Consider the following 19,774-nt stretch of genomic DNA (forward strand, 5'->3'; position numbering starts at 1 on the left):
ATTTTATTTTCTTCATAGTCAAGTATATTCAAGATTTGATTATTCATCCACAATATCACCATCTGGACACTACTGCTCTAGTAGATAGTCCATTATTTATGCGAGATCTTTCCACCAATGTGAATTGCAAAAGCATCTCTTCATCCTTGTCCAGCAGGTAACTGTCAGATTGCACATGCATACACAAGTATTGACAAAAAAATAAAACCCTTAGAGGAGAAAGAAAATAGTTTCCTAATAGTTCATAATGTTGCAAGGTCACAGTACAATGGCTAAGCCAAATTTTATAAATTACTATTTATTTCTGACCATCTAACGTTTAGATAAAGTCCACCTTCCTTCTTAGGCTATGACTTATAGACTGTTGTGTCTTTATTCTTGTTGCATGAAAGGGTACTTCAAAAAGTTTGTGGAAAATTGAATTAAAGTATGAGTTTAGAACCACCTGTAGCTTAGTACTTATGGTGGCTGGATACCACATTGCCTACTGTACAGTTCGAGTCCCAGACCTGGTAGTTTGAAAAAGACACCAGGTATGTTGTGTGCATGCCCAAGATCCCAAAAGAATGGAGAAATGGAGGAGAAGGGATTATGGCATGACCATCTCCCATCGGATGTGCTTTATCACTTTCCCTTTCTCTTTGCCACTTTCTGGTTAGTGCGTCCAAACCCCTAGAAAATTTGAAAAAAGAAGCATGGGTTTATTTTGGTGCAAAAAATATTTAAAATCCATGTATAGCTTTTCATAATATATATTATCCATGAAGTCCAAAGGATAGAAATAATTTTAAAGTTTTGAACATTACACCCCTAAGAGCCTAATGAAAGGTATATCAACCTTCACCCTAGAAAAATGCACGTTGTCATTTTTTTTCTTAATCTTGGAGGTTCACAGATCCTGTAAAGCCTGATTATGGACCCAAATTTAAAATCTCTTGACATAAAAATTTAACAGTCATTAGAGATGCTTTAAAGGTTTCTTTTTGCTCATTTTTATTTTCAAATTGTCCTAAAATTAAAATGAATTAATTTGTTAAAGTATATAAATGTTTTTAAAAACCCATGCTATATGGTGTGCATAATGGATCTTGTAAAATATGTTTATTATGTAGTAAACTTGTCAAAGACAGAGAGGCTTTGGATTAGAATGACTATAATACAAGGCACTCAGTTTTCCCATCTGTAAAATGGAGTAATTAATATTCATCAGTCATTATGTTGTACAGAGTAATACTTGCAAAATTTTAATAATGGTGATTTTTCTATGCTCCCTCTGGGTAATCGCTGTTATTTAGATTGTAGTTTTCTTCCCTAGTCTTGAAACAGATACAATGCCACAGCTGTTTCTTCAGCTATTCTGTTTTCTGTGAAAGAACACCTGCTTAGAATGTACCTAAGGAGTTATTTCTTTGTTTTTTGATAATTAAAGCACTGCTATGGTGATAGCTGACATCTGGATCCACTTTTAAAGACTTTGCTGTGTTTTCTGGCTCCTGGGAGACTCGTGAAGCATAATGCATTAGATGGGAATGTGGTGATGTGCTTCATTTTGCAACAGCAATTTTACTCTTGCTTTGTGATTTCCCCACTGCAAGGAGTGAAAGCTGCCACTTTGTTGCTGCTGCAGAGAGATTAGGGGAGCTGAGTTGAGCTCCAGAAATTTAATATGCTATATAATGGCTGATTTATTTTTATTCTGGCTTTGACTTGATCGATTCACTTGAGACTGCTGTGTAGAATCAATACCCAGGGATTAAAAATTTTTTATAAACTGGTTTTGAAATAATTTCTTTTGGAGAACATTAAAGTCCAAGATCTCTTAATAATAGAGCAAGATTAAACTTGGCAATAGTACACATAATTTCCTTTAAAACTACTTTCCTCAGTCTCTGTTCAATAATAACTCACTGAACTTTCCTTGGGTTTATTTTCCAACTCTATGTCCCTTTGTTTCAGGTGTCATTACTGCCTCTACCCTGATACTCTTCTTAGCCTGCTATTCACAGGCAAAACACTTCAAATGCGGAGATTTGTTAGCAGGCCGGACTTGAAGTTGCAAGTAATAGAAACTGATTTGGGCTGGGTGCATTGAAAAGAAGCATATTAAAAGGAGATGAGAGCACTTAGAGGATTGCTGGTGGCAGGGAACAAACTTCCAGAAACCATACTTAAAGCTATCCTTTGGAGCGAGTCCAGTGAGGAAGTTTCCGCAGTGCCACTGCTTAAGTACTGCCCTACCAACTAACTGCAAATGCTGCCAGTCCTGCTGCCTCTCCAGCAATGGCACTGATGCACTAGGATTTTAACCTTGTAAGTACTGCCACCCCAGATGCTGGTGCCTACATCAGCAAACTGACTTTCCAGACAGCCTTTCCTTCTTCAAGCTAGTCACTTCTAATAAGCCTTTTGCAAATGTGCTGAATGCAACAGCTAGGTCACATGTCTGTACTCTAAGCTTTGAGAAATTGGAAACATTTTCAGAACTTATCTTAGAGAGGCAGCAGCCTTGGGAGCACAGCAGTAGCACGATGTCCTGCAATGCTGGGAGCAATATAGGAAATCAGGGTTCAATTCCAGGCTGGCTTTTACACATAGGGCAGGTGCCTGTGATCCTGGCTGGCTGAAAGGCTGGGAGTTGGGGAATCATAGCATGAGGCCCTGTGATAGGTGCTTCTTTCTCAGAAAGAAAGAAGGGAGGAAGGGAAGGGAAGGAAGAAAAAAAGATTAAAAATGTTCTAAACATACCAATTATGTTCAAAACACCTTGGGCTGCCAGAAAATATGAAAATGTTTACTACAGTAGAGAATTAATTTTGGTTTAGAGTACATACTAAGTGCCAGGTGCTTCAAATTACATTATTTAATTATCACAAACGTAGATATTTTAACTCTACTTTAATAATGGGAAAACTGAGACTCAGAGAGGTTGTTAACAGCCCCTGATTATTTTGCTGGTAAGATGGTGATCCTAGGATCACGCCCATGCTTTTGTTGTTTCACAATGTAACTATCCTCCAGTTTCCAACTTCTAATTCACGTGAAAGCAGTGGTGCATTAAGTAGTGGCTGCCTGGGAAGCACCAGCTCTGGGAGCAGGTAAAAAAAGAGGTGCATTGGGACCAGCAGTTAGCGTAATGGCTATGTCGCTGGACTCCCACGTAGTCGACCGCGGTTCGTGTCCCAGACCCGGTGGCTTAAAACTCACGCCGGGCGCGTGTGCGTGCATGCCCAAGATCCTGAGAGGAGAATGGAGGAGAAGGGATTGCGGCGTGACCATCCCCCCTGGGGGGTGATTTCTCGCTTTCTCTCTTTATGTTTCTCTCTGTCTGGCGAGCGCCCGCGCCCTACAATGAAAATCTCTACAAAAAAAAACAAATGAATGAATAAAGTCAAATAAATAATTCTTTTAAAAAAAGACATCAGTCATATTGAATTAGAATCCACACCTCATTTTAAGTCAATTACCTTCATAAAGATCATCCCCCCTGGGGGGTGAATTCTCGCTTTCTCTCTTGTCTCTGTCTGTCTGGCGAGTGCACGCGCTCTATAGCAAAAACCTCTCCAACAAAAAAGAAAAAAAAACCTCACCCCCCCCAAAAAAAACCTATAGCAAAAACCTCTCCAAAAAAAAAAAAATGAGGTGCATTATCTGCAAGAAGATGTAAAAACAATCATAGGTCTGCTTTTTGATTGTGATCATGTGAATCGATTCTAACAATAAAATATTCCTTTTTGCTGAGGTTAACTGCTCCCCATTATTTGAAAAGTGCTGAACCTGGGAGATGGATATGAGTGAGGGAGTTATTATATAATACTAGTCACTCTACTTTTGTTGGTGTTGAAAATTTTTTATAGGAAGAAAAATTTAATAACAACTTCTTGACTTCTGTCCCCCAAATGTCCTTCCTATTGTTTTCTTTTACTAATAGCACTGACTCTGATAATCACACGAACCACAAACTTGGTTCATCTCATTCATAGCTGGCAAGTCACCAAGTCTTATATATTCTGTCTCCTAAATATCTTTCAAATATGTCCCCCCTTTTTCTTGGCCTATTTAGACTTTGTTATTTTTTTTTTAAAGAATTATTTATTTATTATCATTATTTTTCAATTTTGGCCAGAGAGAGAGAGTCAGCTGCCAGGTCCGGGACTCGATTGATCATGTAGGAGTCCAGTGCCTTTATCCACCACGCCACCTGCCAGCTCCTAGACCCTGTTATTAAATGTACATTGTAAACCTATAAAAGTCCCAGGAGATAACAGGAGAAAATTTATGTGACCTTGAGTTTGGTGATGCTTTTTTAGCTACAATAACCAAAACACAATTCATGAAAAATAATTGGACTTCATTAAAATGAAATGCTTGGTGAAAGATGTTGAGAATGAAAAGATAAGCCACATACTGGAAGAAAATATTTGCGAAACAGTTATCTGGTAAAGGACTAGTATCCAAAATGTGTTAAGAACTAAAAATAGGGAAAAAAAGAAAACTCCTAAAAACAAGTTCACTATTAAGTATGCATAAAATGTATGCACTTTAACTTAAAAAAGTAAATATAAAATATAATTTTTAAAAATATATATATTTTATATATGCTTAATATATATACTTAAAATATAAATTTAAAAAGGGGCCAGCTCTTGGTATGGTGGTTAAGGTGGCTGGACCCCACATGACCTACTGAGCAGCTTGAATCCTGGACCTGGTGGATTGAGAAACCACCAGGCACACATGTGTGTATGCTCTAAACGTCAAGAAGAGAATGAAAGAAAACGAACTGCAACATGGCCATCCCGGAGTGATTTCTCACTTTCCCTCTCTCTTGCTCCAGTGAGCACATGCAGCCTATAGCCAAAAAAAAAAAAAAAAAAAAAAAAAAAAAAAAGGCAAAAAACAGCACCTATATAGAGAAAGGCTACTGTAATCATTCCCCAAAATAAAAGAAGCCCAGGGCTTTAGGGACTAGAATTAGGGATTTAATCGCTCTTGTTCTTGTTTCTATACTCTAGTATGTATGTAAGATTTCTTGACAAGTCTGAAGTTGGTGGCAATGTGGGAGATCTGGGGTACTAAGTCAGTTAAGAGCAGCTATTGGGGCCAGCAGGTGGCACGGTGGTTGAGGTGTTGGACTCCCAGGTGACCAACAAACAGTTCTGGTCCAGGACTTGGTGGCTTGCTTTCTCACTTTCTCTCATAAGCTCATGTATCCTATAGCAAATTAAAAGTGATTTAAAAAAAGAAACTGCTAATTAAAAGCTTACAAAATGGTGGCCTATGGGGCCAGCAGGTGGCATGGTGGTATAAGGCACTGAACTCTCACACAGCCAACCGTAGATTGAGTCTCAAACCTGACAACTTTAAAAATCACACTGGATGCGAATGCAAGGGTGTCCAAGGTTCCAAGACAAGAATGGAGAAGGGATTGCAGAGTGGCCATCCTCCTGGGGGCGACTTCTCACTTTTCCTTTCTGTCTCTCTCCAGAGAGCACAAGCACCCCATGCAGGAAAAGAAAATGGTGACTTATTACATGTGGTAGCAAAACAACTGGCAAACCTTGCTTGCAAAACTTAGAAGGTAAAAAATGTGCCTAATGACATTTTTCCTAATGACATTTTTAAAAATTAAATAAAGTCATGTTCAGTTGTAGAAATAATACAGAAATCCCACCTACCTTTTCCTGGTATTCCCTAATGATAGTATCTTTTTTTTTTTCCCCTAAGGATATCTTGAAGAACTATAGTAATTGTCTTTGTTCTAAAGTCTATTTTATCTGATATTAATATAGCCACACTGGTTCCTTTGTTTAGTATTTACAGGATGTATCTTTTTCGGTCCTTTTACTTTCTTCCTATCTATTGGGTTATATATATATATAGGGTTCTTTTTCCATGCAAAAATGTGTCACGACTTTCCTGACAATCTAATATATCATAGTTTGTTGTTGTTGCAAAGGGCTGCATGCTCTTAGCAGAAAAAGAGAGACAGGACAGAAAAGGAGAAAGCACTTGTCAAAGAGACGAGAGAAAGGGAAAAAGCACTACCTAAAGGGGTATGGTCATGCCAGTCCATTAGCCTCCAGTTTTTCAACCTGTCATAATTTGAAAAGCACATGCATGCATGCACACACACACATCTGGCATGTTTTTCAAGCTACCATGGCCAGTATTCAAACAGTGGTTAGCCATGTAGGATCTGGCTCCCTTAACTAATACGGAATGGCGCCAGCCACAGCCTATATCATTGTTAGGGTTTCAATCTGCAAATTTAAATATTGTTTTCTTTTTTCCATCTGTCTTTTTGTTTACCTGCCTTCCTATGGGTTACTTGAGTAATTGATTTCCTCTATTATTGAAAGATATTTTCACTGGAGATAGGATTCTAGGTTGACAGTTCTTTTCCTTTGACACTTCCAAAATACTATGCTCTTTCCTTCTGGCTTCCATGGTTTTTGATGAGAAATCTGCTGTTGTTTAATTATTCTTCTCCTAGAGGGAAGATGTCCATTTTCTCTGATTACTTTCAAGTTTTTTTTTTTTTTTACAAGTTTAAAGTACTAGCATAAATTTCTTTGGATTTAGCTTGTGTGGGGTTCATTCAGCTTCTTGACTATAGGTAGTCTTTTGCTAAATTTTTAGATTGTTAACCATTATTTTACTTATTTATTTGTTTGTTTTTAATAATTTTTTTGGAGGGAGAGGTGTTTGCTATAGGGCGCGTGCGCTCGCTAGAGAGACAGAAATCACCCCCACCCCGGGGAGATTAGCTACGCCGCAATCCCTTCTCCTCTATTCTCCTCTCCGCATCTTGCGCACGCATGCACACACACCTGGCTTGAGTTTAAGCCACTGGGTCCAGGACTTGAACCGCAGTCAACTACATGGGAGTCCAGCAACGTAGCCATTGTACCAACTACTGGTCTCAATTGTTAGGCATTATTTTAATAGCATTTGTTTCATCCCCACTCTCCTTCATTTCTCCTAAATTCTACTGACACAATGTTAGTCTTTTGCTACAGTCTCATAAGTCCCTAACACTCTCTTTATTTTTGTCTATTTTCTCTCTGTTACTCAGATTAATTGTTCTATCTTCAGGTTCATTGATTATTTCCTCCATTCCGTTTTGTTGTTGAGTTCATCCATTACATTTCTGCATGTTTGTTTTACATTCTTATTTATACCTTTTATTTCATTGTTGAGACTTTCCACTTCTTTTTTTTTTTTTTTTTGGAGAGGTTTTCGCTATAGGGCACGTACGCTCGCCAGACAGACAGAGAGAGACATAGAGACAGAAAGCAAGAAATCACCCCCCAGAGGGGATGGTCATGCCACAATCCCTTCTCCATTCTCCTCTCGGGATCTTGGGCATGCATGCACACACACCCAGCGTGAGTTTTAAGCCACTGGGTCCGGGATGCGAACTGCTGTCGACTACGTGGGAGTCCAGTGACATAGCCATTGCTCTAACTGCTGGTTCCCCTCCCTTTTTTTTTTTTTTTTTTTTTTTTGAGACTTTCCATTTCTTCATTGGGGCATCCTATTTAAAAACTTTGTTTCAAGTGTGCTTGTAATTGTGTGTTGAAGCTGTTTTAACATCTTTGTTAGAGAAGGGGTTAGCAGATGGTGTAATAGTTATGTTGCTGGACTCCCACAAGGTTGGCTGCAGTTTGAGTCCTGGACTGGTGGCTTAAAAATCATGCCAGGTGTGTGTGCATGCATGTTCAAAGTCCTGGAAGAATGGAAGAAAAAGAATTGTGGCATGGCCATCACCCCAGAGGGTGATTTCTCACTCTCCCTCTGTCTCTCTCTCTAGGAAACATATGTACCCTAAGGCAAATACCTCTAAAAAAAAAATCTTTGTCAGGCATATGAAAAAATGTTCAGTCTCTTGTCATAAGGAAGATGCAAATTAAAACCACAATGAGATAACATTTAACCTCGGTTAGAATGACCAGGTTCAAAAATAAAAAAATAAAGAATGACAAGTGTTGACAGGCTATGGTGAAAAAACAACCCTCTTTTACTGTTAGTGAGTATGTAAATTAGTCCAACTTCTGTGGAAAACAATATGGAGGTTTCTAAAATCTTACAAATAGAACTTCCATCCGACTCAGTAATCCTACTTGTTGGTATTTACCCAAAGGATAGGAAAACACTCATTTGGAAAGACATTTGAACATCCATGTTTATTGCAGCAATATTTACAGCTGCTAAAACATGGAACCAACCTAAGTGTCCTAAAACTGATGACTGGGTTGAAAAACTGGCTCATATATACTACAAGATGTTACTCATCTATAAGAAATAAAGAGAGCCTATTGTTTGACTCAAAATGGATGAACATAGAAGACTTAATGCTGAGCAAAGTGAATCATATTTTGAAAGAGACACATTGTATATCCCCACCCAATTTGTAGTGAGTGCTATAGCAGAGGTTGAGAGACTTGAAAACGTGATGATGGAGAGGATGGGTGTAAATATTAGAGACTGTAAGGGGTCAGAGTAGATGGTAGAGAGAGGGTGGTGGAGGGTAAGTATGAGGTGCAAAAAGAGGAAACAGTTGGCAGAAGGAAAAATGTAAAGTTTACTGTTGAATTAAATTTAAAAAAAATCTTTGTCATATAATTCTAACATTTATTGATTGTCCTTTTTTATACCGATTGAAACTTACCTGGTTCTTTATATGAATGGTTTGGTTTTAAAAAGAAAAACAAAAAATTTTTTGAGATGTTTTTGCTATAGTGTGTGCACTCGCCAAAAAGAGACAGAGATTTATACCGTTTGAAACTTACCTGGTTTCAAACGGTATGAATGGTTTGGTTTTAAAAAGAAAAACAAAAAATTTTTTGAGATGTTTTTGCTATAGTGTGTGCACTCGCCAAAAAGAGACAGAGAGATAGAAAGTGAGAAATCACCCCCTCACCCCCCAGGTGTGATGGCCATGACACAATCCTTTCTCCTCCATTCTCCTCTTGGGATCTTGGGCACACACGCACATGCGCCCAGCTTGAGTTTAAGCCACTGGGTCTGAGACTGGAACCGTGGTTGACTACATGGGAGTCCAGTGACATAGCCATTATGCCAACTGCTGGTCCTAATATTTTTCTTTTTTAATTAGTAGGTACATGTTCTTGCCAGAGAAACAGAAAGACAGAGAAAGCACTCCCCAGAGGAGTGGGATTATGCCACAATACATTCTCTGTTTCTCTATTCTGTCAAGATTGTGGACATACACACATATGCCCGTCATATTTCTCAAGCCACTGGGTCCGACACTCAAATGCGTAGTTGACCATGTGGGATCTGGCTCCCTTAACCACTAGGCTACAGGGCTGGTTCTGGAATTACTTATTTTACGTTATGAGCTCTAGATCTTCTTTAAAACTTTGGTTTTAACTTGGTTTCTGACAGAGGAGAAGGCTTGCCACCATACTGCCAGGTAAAGTTAGAGACTGGATTCCTAACTTGGTCTCTGTTGACTCTGGATTGGGGGAGGGGTAAGTGCTCCTTATTACTGCTGGGTAGGATTTCTGGCATACTACATGGTTCATAATGGCACCATATAGGGGTGGCTTTCTTACTGCTAGGCGATGGTGAAAGTCCCAATTCTCACCAGGCCTCCTTAGTGGGTTGAATGAAGACTGCTTCCCCAAATGGTATCCACCCACTGTTTGGGTAGGGAGAGGCTTATTACTGGCAATGGAGATGAACGCTCCCTGTTTGGCCTTCTTTTATCAACCTTAATGGAGGGTGTTAGGACACCCTGCAAGAGTTTCATGACAGTGGAAGATGAAGTTCTTCAGCCTTTGTGAGTATGGGTGAGGTCACAGATTTTCATGATCGCTGGATGGAATAGAGCAATTATTTTCTAAGTTTTGTCTTGTGACATTTATCCTTTCTTGGTCCTTTGTCTAAAGAAAACAGGTTCTTCTTAACTCTTGTTGTCTGTGTCCACTGGCATTTCTGAGTTTCTGGCTTCTTTATCTCCAATTCTGCAATATATGAGGCAAAAAGAAAACACAGGGTATTCATCACTATGTTGTTCCTTGAGTCCTAATGTTCCTAACTGCTTTCTTCTTTCTACCCTTCCAAGTCTTCTTTTGTTTAAAAATAATGTCCAAGGGTTTTAATTATACTTAGCAGTGGAAATTAGAAAATGTCTACCTACTCCATCTTTTCAGAAGCACTTAATAAATTTTAAATTTTACTAAGAAGTTCTACAGTATCAGAGGTTAGCTTATAGCTGTGTATAAACAGATAAAGAAAGAAATAAACTAGTTTTTTTTTAAAAAAAGGTCAGTTTTCAAGCACAATTTAAAGGAACTGTAGATAGTCTAGGACTTATTAGGTGGAGTATCAAGCTTTCTCATTCCCAAAATCTCCATGTAAAATATAGCCTGTTGGCATAAATAAGATAAAATATATAAGATCCTTCATATAGGTCTCTGAAAGAATTAAGGTAATAACTATTAGACTTTATTAGCTGAACAGAACGGGCTTTAGAAATTTTAAGGTCATGGGAACCAGCAGTTAGCGTAATGGCTATGTCGCTGGACTCTCACATAGTCGACCGTGGTTCGGGTCCCAGACCCGGGGGCTTAACAATCATGCCGGGCGCGTGTGCGTGCGTGCACAAGATCCCGAGAGGAGAATGGAGGAGAAGGGATTGTGGCGTGACAATCCCCTCTGGGGGGTGATTTCTCACTTTCTGTCTCTATATCTCTCTCTGTCTGTCTGGTGAGCGCACGCGCCGTATAGCAAAAACCTCTCCAAAAAAAAAAAAAGAAAAGGAAATTTTAAGGTCACGGTGTCATAGAAATATTTTCTCAAAGTAAAAATAAGTCTATATAAAGAGAGGCATACCTTAAAAACAATTAACAGTCGTGACTTTTGGAGCACAGCATTGACTATATTCAAACACACATAATTCTTAAGCAAATTGTATAGGTAAAAGAGAGCATAAGTTTCAAACCATCAGGTCCAGAACTTGAGCTGCAGTCGGCCATGTGGGAATCCAGTATCTTTCCCAGATTGAGAGGATATGCTACATTTGTACCTGATATAGAACATGAGTTGCTGAAGCTACGAGTGTGACAGCATGGTTGGATCAAAATTAGGGTGTCCTGGGATAGGGCTGGCTGTATTATGTATGTGAGCTTAGGGAAGATTTCTTTTCTAATCCATCTCAAAGTTCATGGCCAAGGCTGCTATAACGCAAGATTAATAAGAGAAAACCAGGGGCCAGTGAAAGATACTGGACTCCCACATGGCCGACTGCAGCTCAAGTTCTGGACCTGATGGTTTGAAACTCATGCTGGGCATGTGTATGTGTGCCCAAAATCCCAAGAGGAGAATGATGCAGAAGGGATTGCAACATGGCCACCCCCCTTGGGGAGGGAGGTGATTTTGTGATAGGCAGTAAGTCAGTCTTGAGTGGGTAGCCCTAAGAGAAAAGCAAAACGCTCACCTAGCCCCGGGTGCCAGGAGGGCAAGGCAATTTGCCATCTTCCTTCCTTGGGGCCTGAGGGAAGAGTACAGGAATGATTTGTAGATTTTTCTCTTATCAAAAAAAACCCAAGGGAGCATTTTGGTCAACACCCTAATCCCCAAGTAAGCATTTTGGTCAACGCCCTAATTCCCACTAGGACGATGACTTAATTAGGCAGTCTAATTAAACAACCTGGCTCATACTGGGCATGAGCAATAAGGTAATCAAATTCCTCATTCCTTACCTATGAGAGAAGTGCGCAAGCACAGGAGAGGATTCGAATTCAAAGGAAAGACATAGGTAGTATGACAGACTTCCCACCAATAAATATTCATGATCACCTCTAGTAATAAAAGTAACAATTGGGAACCAGCAGTTAGCGTAATGGCTATGTCGCTGGACTCCCACGTAGTCGACCGCGGTTCGTGTCCCAGACCCGGTGGCTTAAAACTCATTCTTTCCTATTAAGTCTTCTTTTCTACCTACTCATTCGTGGTCGCGGTTTCATTTTGCACCTAGGGACAGATCTCTAATTTTAGTGATCTGGACCCAAAGAACCAAGGACATCACAATGCAGTTCGACATTCTCCCATCCGTTAACAATTTCTCTCTCTGTTTTGTTCAGCAAGCACATGTGCACTAGAGCATAAATCTCTCTGAAACAGAAAAGAGGAAAAATCACACACATTCATTTAATGTAAGTTTTTCATGACATAGAAAGCTCCAGAAATAAATGTCCAAAGAAACAAGAAAACCTGTATTTTTATGTTATTTGATGAAGAAATGGACCGGTGTGATGATATATGATTGGACAAAGGAGGTAAGATCTAATAATGGTAATAAACTGGGGGAAATTTAGTGAGGTCTGTTTGTTCAGATTCTTCTGTGTATGCCTGTGTCTTTAGAGATAAGGATGTTCCTTTCCTTTAGGTAAAGGGAGGGCACTTCTTCTATATGGATTTTATGACCTACTTCAGTGAAAGCTTAGAATATTCTTTCTAGGTATTATGACCTACCAGGGGGAAAGACCCAGAGGAAGGTGAGAGTGACTTTCCTGCATCTGCTACGTCCTCAAATGCCAAGGTACCATATTTTGGGGCAGCATATCCTGAAACCCAATATGAGGAGAGATATGAATAACTGTGGCCAGAGTAGGATAAAAATGGCTACAAATTTTCTCCCCTCTATGTCCTTTGCAATGTGTCTTCACAGTTTCCCCCATGAAAATGCAGAATTTATGTCCTACTCCATGAATTGAGCTGGCTTTGTGTCTTGGTCTGACTAATAGAATGTGGTGGAAATGATAATATACAAGTTCCAAGTCTAGGCCTCACTTTTGTTCACTCTTAGGCACTGTTGCCATGAGAACAAGTCTAGACTAGTTTCCTGAATGATAAGAGATATGTAATCTAGTCATTCCCGTTGCCTTAGGCAACAGTCAGCCAGTCGCTAGACATGCAAGTAAAGTTATCACAGATGAGCTATCTCCTAGCTGTTCTGCCAGTTGTACACAGGGACTGGCCAGAATCAGTTGACATTGGCCCAGGTCAATAGTACTGCCCAGCTGATCAGTAGACTTATAAGCAATGATAAATGCTATTGTTTTAAACCACAGAATTTTAGTTGGCTTCTTAAACAGCATTATTGTGACAATAGATAACATATAAATAGTACTGGAATAGTTGTCCAACCGGCCTCTCTTGACTCCATTCTTGGCCTCTTCACTTTCTTCTCCATACTGCTATAATAATGTTCTCTCTAAAGTGCAGATCTGATCATGCGTTTCCCTATTTAAAATTCTTTAGTGGGAGTTGGCAGATGACATAGTGATTAAGACACCGGATTCCCACATGGTCGACCGCAGTTTGAGTCCCCAACTTGAGGGCTTGCTTTCTCATTTTCTCTCTGTCTCCAGTAAGTGCGTGTGTCCCATAGCAAATTAAAACAATAAGAAGAAGAAGAAAGAAATAAAATTAAGTAATTCTTTAAAATTCTTCTCAGTGCTTTTCAAGTCTGTTATAATAAAGGTTATGGTTGGTAACATGGAACTTTATGTCTTATATGCTCATGTTTATATTTAAAAAAAAATACTGAATTCTGATGCATCTGGAGTAGAACCTCGGTTTGGTTGTTTGGAAATATGTCCATGAGTTCTCATACTCTTCTCTTCATGAGGTAGAGCCTAATTTTCCTCCCTTTAAGTGTGGATTTAATAACTAGTTTTTAATAAGTTCCCCTCCTCCCCAGCCCCAAGTAACCACTAATCTACCTTTTGTCTCTATAGATATGCTATACCTGGATCTTCAGTATAAATGGACTCACATAACATATGGTCATTTGTGACCAGCTTCTAGCACTTAGCGTAGTATTTTCAAGGCCTGTCTGAGCTGTGTCATGCATCAGTGCTTTATTCCTTCTTATGATGCAGTAGTATTACACTGAATGGATAGACCACATTTTATTTATCCATTCATCAGTTGGACACTGGGCTGTTTTCACTATTTGAATATAAACAATGCTGTTATGAATATTTGCTAACTGGCTGCTATGTGGATACATGTTTCCAATTTCTTAAAGGTATACCTAGCAGTGGAATTGTTGAGTCACATGGTGTAGACTGTCTATAGAAATAACCAACTCTGAAAGTAATAATTACTGTGGTTTATTTCTAAGCAGAATATGAGTGACCAAGGCCCAGAAAGGAGACAAAACATGTCTTTCTCAGTGTGATCAGGTTCAAGGGTTCCTTTTATTTGATTCTGAGCAGGAGAGACAGAGTTTGGAGTTTAGTGAAGAGTTTTTCTATTGGTCTGGCCCAAAAAGGCGGGACATGTGTAAGGGGGACAGCTTGTAGGTTATAGGCAGGTTTACAGTTTTTACATTGGTGATTGGAAAAGAAAGGTTGCTGAGATCAGAAAAGAATGTATTTTAACAGAGATAAAGAGGCTTAATATACATAAAAAAGATACTATGCCAGGGGCAGGATGTAGGAAGAAACCTGTTACCAATGGGTCAAAGCAGTCTATTACTGTTTGTGGGGATGAATCCCTTTAGGCCCTCTGGAAAGGATTTTAGAAAATAGGAAAAAGCAGTCAGACTTCTGTTCTCAAAATCTATGTTTAATACTTTGAAAAACTATAAAAACCATGTGCCTGGTAAACTCAGGGCAGTCTCCACACTAGAACCAGAAACCTTCCCAAGTTGGATTGTCATGCCGCTAATATTCTCCCTCAGAAGTTCTTTACAATATCTTATCTCATTAACACTTAAACTTAGGATACTAAATCTCTCCCTTCTTCCTATACCACTTCCTTATCATTAGCACACATTCTGCCAAATCTTATTCTGATATAACTGGCCACAAGATAGTAGTTGGATAGCTATGACTTTTCTATACTGTTCAAATTATTTTTTTTAAACTCTAAAGTAGCAAGTCCCCATTGGCTGCAAACCCATCCGTTAGAGTGATCTATATCATGGGTTATGAAAGAATTCAGACTCAGAGAGTAAGTGAATAGAAAAGACTGATCCACTTTCCAAGGGAAGAAAGGGACAGATTCAGAGAATTACTTTGGCCCTGAAGGGTGTTTTTGTGTTTGTTTGTTTTAAGAATTACTGGAGCCAGCGGGTGGTATGGTCATTAAAGTGCTGGATTCCCACCAGGATGAACATGGTTTGAGTCCAGGATCTGGCAGCTTGCTTTCTCCCTTTCTCACTGTGGTAGGCAGTTAGATGGTAATGAGTGAGCAATCCTAGGAAGATAGCACAATGATACATGTCACATCAATCCCCATTTATCAGGAGTTACAACCAGACCCTCCATGAAATGCCTTCTTCCCACCCAGCTCCTGGTGCCAAGAAGGCAAGGCATACCATTTTTCTTCCTTGGTACCTGAGGAAGACACATAGAGTGATTGTAAATTTACCTCTTAGCATTCCTTATAAATACAAAAAGACGCAACCAGACATTTTGGTCAACATAGTCCCAGCTGGCTGATATAACCCTCACCTTTCTCTGGTTAGTTCACATACTCAATCACACTCTCACCCTTCTCCCCCCTATTCCCCTAGTTCTACCTTCTCTGTCCTCTCTGAGAAGTGGCGAGAATGGAGAATATTGTCAGAGTCCATGCTCCTGTTTCTCCAAAATCTATCTCAAATAAAAAAAAGACTTGATTCTTTCTCTGCTAACCCCATGGCTTTTATCAAAGAGTTCTGCTACCTTACTCAGGCTTATCTTACTTGACATGACCTCTATGTAATCCTGTCCTCCACCCTTACTGCAGATGAAAAAGGACGAGCCCAGGCTGCAGCCCAAAGGCATGCCAACCAAGCCCACCTGGTTGACCTGACTTTACCAGTTGGACAAGCAGCTGTTCCTAATACTGATCCTCACTGGAACTATCAGGTAAAAAACTCTGACCCAGGTAAAAAAATCTCTGACCCAAGAAACCGAGACTACAAAATCCAATGCTTCCTGGCTAAAACACAGGCTGTTTCTAACAAAACTGTCAATTTTGACGAACTCCAGAAAAATCACCCAGGGGGCAGATAAAAGCCCAGCTATGTTCCTCAATTTCCTTACAGAGGCCTTAACCCTTTATATATGATGAGAACCCCACTTTACCGGCTGAGGCCACAGTTTTGGTGTCTCACTTTATTACCCAGTCACAGCCCAATATCCGTAAAAAACTTAAAACGGCCAGAGGGATGGCCCTCAGACCCCTGTTCGTGATCTAGTAAAAGTGGCGTTTAAGGTTTACAATGCCTGGAAAGAAGTGGCTGAGGCTGGGTGCCAAACTCGCCTTCGCCGCAAGGTGACACTCCAAACCCAGGCCCTAGTAGCAGCCCTGAGGCCGGCGGGCCCCATAGTGGCACAAAATTAGGGCTTCCTCATCTAAGTCCGTTCCCCAAAGATCATACTTCAAGTGTGGGAACACGGGTCACTGGGCTTGATGATGTCCTTGTCCCAAGCCATGCCCCAAGTACAAACAGCCTGGTCATTGGAAAAGTGATTGCCCAATGGCTAACTATCCCCTGAGCCTCCACGCAGGGGACAAGTCAGTCAGATAGTCCCCTGTTTGAAACTTTTGGGACTAGCCACTGACTGAAAAGGCCAGACTCAAAGACCCCCATCACCCTCCTGAGCCCAGAATAACACTACAGGTAGCAGGCAAGTCCATCTCCTTGCTTATAGACACGGGGGCTACCTACTCCATTCTGCCCTCCCATTCGGGACCACTTTTTTCCTTCTTAGATCTCAGTCATGAGAATAGACGGCATACCCTCCTGCCCACCTAGGACAGCCACCCCAGTCTATCATACAAATAGACGACATTTCTCCTACTCCTTCCTAGTTATACCGTCATGCCCAGTCCCCTCCTGGGCAGAAACATCCTTCACCAATTGGAAGCTACTACCCAACCAGTTGCAGCCCTTTCTCCTCCCTCTCGTCTACTCATCCATTGACTCTAATCTCTCTGGCCTTCCCTCCTTCCCTCTTCCCCCTAAAGAAGTTAACTCTGTTGTTTGGGACACTTTTGTACCGGTTGTGGCCTCCCTTCAGTGACAAATCACTTCAATTGCCCCAGTAGCTCTTCAAAACGGATGCACGGATGCCCGCTAGACCTACTGACGGCAGATAAAAGGGGCACCTGTCTGTTTCTCATGGAAGAATGCTGCTACTACGTCAACGAAATGGGGCTGGTTGAACCAAACATCAGTGTTCTCAGCAGTCCTAGCAAAGAACCATAGCACCAGCAACAACAGCCCACTTCTCTTTTCCCAGACTGATGGCAATCTACACTCATCACCTAGACTGCCCCTATTTTAGGGCCATTCATTCTCATCTTCCTTGTCTTCAAGCTTATACCCTGTTTCCTCAGGTTCCTCTAAAGCTGAATACAGAAAGTTTCCCGAGTGGCTGTCAACCAAATGGGCATGTGTAGTTAGGTAATCAAATTCCTCTGATTCTTTACCTGTGAGAGAGATGTACAAGCACAGGAAGCAGCCCAGGAATTCAAACAAAGGACATAAGTAATATGATAGACCTCCCACTGATGCATATTCATTATCACCTCTGGTAATAAAAATAACACCTTAAACCAATTCCAAACACAACAGTTGCTACCTAGCAACCTGCCCACCCAAAAGTCTTTTGGGTGTACTTTCCTAAAAATCTCTTTCCTATTAAATTCTCTTTTCTACCTACTTTTATTGTGGTTGTGGCTTTAACACCTAGGGACAGGTCTCTAATTTTAGTGACCTGGACCCAAGAACCAAGGACTTTACACAATGCAGTTCAACACTCTCCCATCCAATGACATCATTTTTTCTCTCTCTCTCTCATCTCTTTCTGGTAAACATTCATGCCCTATTGACTCAGGAATGTGGGGGCACTAGGGTGATCAGGCCTACACTCCCAGTGGAAGTAGGTTCTTGTCCCATGCTCAAGAAGAATTAGAGCAACAGACACAGAGTAGGTATAGCAAAAGGGGGAGTTTATTAAAGGAAAGGGAAGGAAAAACAGAGCTCCCAAGAAGGGAGAGGTCCTGGAAAATGGGTTGCCAAAGAAGAACTATGGTGAGGGGTTTTTATTTGTGTCAGGAAGGGCTTTGTCTGGGCTTGTTCTAGGTGGGGCTTGTGCATAAGTCCCCTCTTGGTGGGGAGAGGTGCATGCTGGATGAGTCCAATTATTCTCCTAATTTTGGAGATTCTTTGCCTAGAAGCTTTGGGCCATGAAAACTATTATCTAGTCTTCTTCCTGGAATGTGGTGGGGCCTGGAAAAAGCCTTTGTTTTTAGGCCTAGGTCATGTTGCCTAGGTCAGTCACTGAGCTGCAAGAGGTCTCTAAAGAGCAATCAGCAGAGCTGTTTTTGTTCCATCTCAAAACTTAAGCCATTTTGTGATTCTATTTTGGGCCCATACCCTAACTATATTTTTAGGGTCCCTGTCACCTGTCACTATTGCAAATTTGAAACAAAATGATTGAATAAGTAAATATTTAACTTTATTTATCTTTTTTTTTTTTTCCAATTTGCTACAAGGGTACATGCACTCACCAGAGACACGGAGAGAGAGCGGGAAACTGGGAAAGCAAACTGCCAGTCCAAGACTCTGACCACGGTCAGCCATGTATGTGGAAGTCCAGCACCCTAACCGCCATTCCACCTGCTTCCCTGGGGGCTAGGGACTTATAAAGGAAAAGGATTTACTGTGGGGTGATTAAGGTGGTCCTGAGACAGGATGCCAGGTGGTCTTTTACAGCATCTGGGCTGTTACCTTGTTATCTCTGGGTGAGTCAGCCATCTGCAGTAGGATGAAGCACCCCCTCACACACACCCTCCTTAGGGTAAAAAATCTTGCTCTGATCCTAAGTGCGCGTCCCCTCTCACCCCATTGGCCAGATTGAGTTTAAACATTTATCCTTTAGACATTTACCCTTTAGACTTTATCCCTGCCAAGGACATTCAAGGCTATCAGAAACCTTGCCTTCCCTCCAGCAGTAGCCCAAGGTAAGAGACAAATATCCAAGGACTGACAACTTTAAAAAAATCAAATGCCAGAGGCATCTTGTGCTCTTCGCATTAAAATGTCTGGGAGGTACTAAATAGGCCCTTTCATCACCCATGCAAATGTGTTAAGAGTAATGACTCACTCCTGTTTTTCTTGTTTTACTCCATGTGTTTTGCTCCCTACTACTACAGAGATGCATTAGACTTCATATCTACCACAAATTTCCCATGAATCTAGAAATCTTCATTTAACTAATTCTATCCAAGAAATTCAAACTATGAGAAAAGGGGGAGTCCCTTTATTCACGTCATGCAGAGAACTTACCAAGAATTTGCTGTACAGAGCAAAATTACATTGTGTCTTTGGTTCTGTCTTCCTTTTAAAGGCTAGATAAACATCACGTGAAAGGTAAACTTAGCGAAAAGAAGAACTCGGCATATTGGACAGCGACCTTCGGGCCGCAGCGGCTGCGCATGCGCCACGCCTGCCGCCCGCTCTCGCCGGGAAGTACTTGGTTCTTTCCCAGTTCGGTTGTTCTTTTCCGGCTTTTCTCCAGGTTCCGTTCGAAACTTCCCGGCCTCGGCACAACCCTCCAATCACAAACGTCCTTCCTGGGCCACGCCCCCCCACCGCCCCCTGCGGGAACCCAAGCCCGATTTCGCGCGCACCCCTCCTCTCCTTACGCACGCGGCGCGTGGACGTCGCTTCCTGACGCCGTCGTCGCCCCCGCGCCGGCTCCCGCGCGGGCCGCCGCGGCCGGCAGTTTGGGCG

The 19,774-nt window shown here is 41.0% G+C and overlaps 1 protein-coding gene across 1 annotated transcript in view; it reads left to right on the forward strand.

Moving 5' to 3' along the window:
* The window catches only part of CUNH2orf69 (chromosome unknown C2orf69 homolog), a 55,736-nt gene that overhangs the window by 20,038 nt on the left and 15,924 nt on the right, over window positions 1-19,774 (forward strand). The window contains exons 6-9 of the mRNA XM_027773612.1: window positions 15,775-15,915; window positions 18,936-19,002; window positions 19,389-19,510; window positions 19,560-19,765. Of these exons, the coding sequence (XP_027629413.1) occupies window positions 15,775-15,915; window positions 18,936-19,002; window positions 19,389-19,510; window positions 19,560-19,765 (536 nt within the window). The remainder of the gene's footprint in view (window positions 1-15,774; window positions 15,916-18,935; window positions 19,003-19,388; window positions 19,511-19,559; window positions 19,766-19,774) is intronic.

Source organism: Tupaia chinensis, unplaced genomic scaffold (genome assembly GCF_000334495.1).
Source record: "Tupaia chinensis unplaced genomic scaffold, TupChi_1.0 Scaffold000361_2, whole genome shotgun sequence".
NCBI lineage: Eukaryota > Metazoa > Chordata > Mammalia > Scandentia > Tupaiidae > Tupaia > Tupaia belangeri.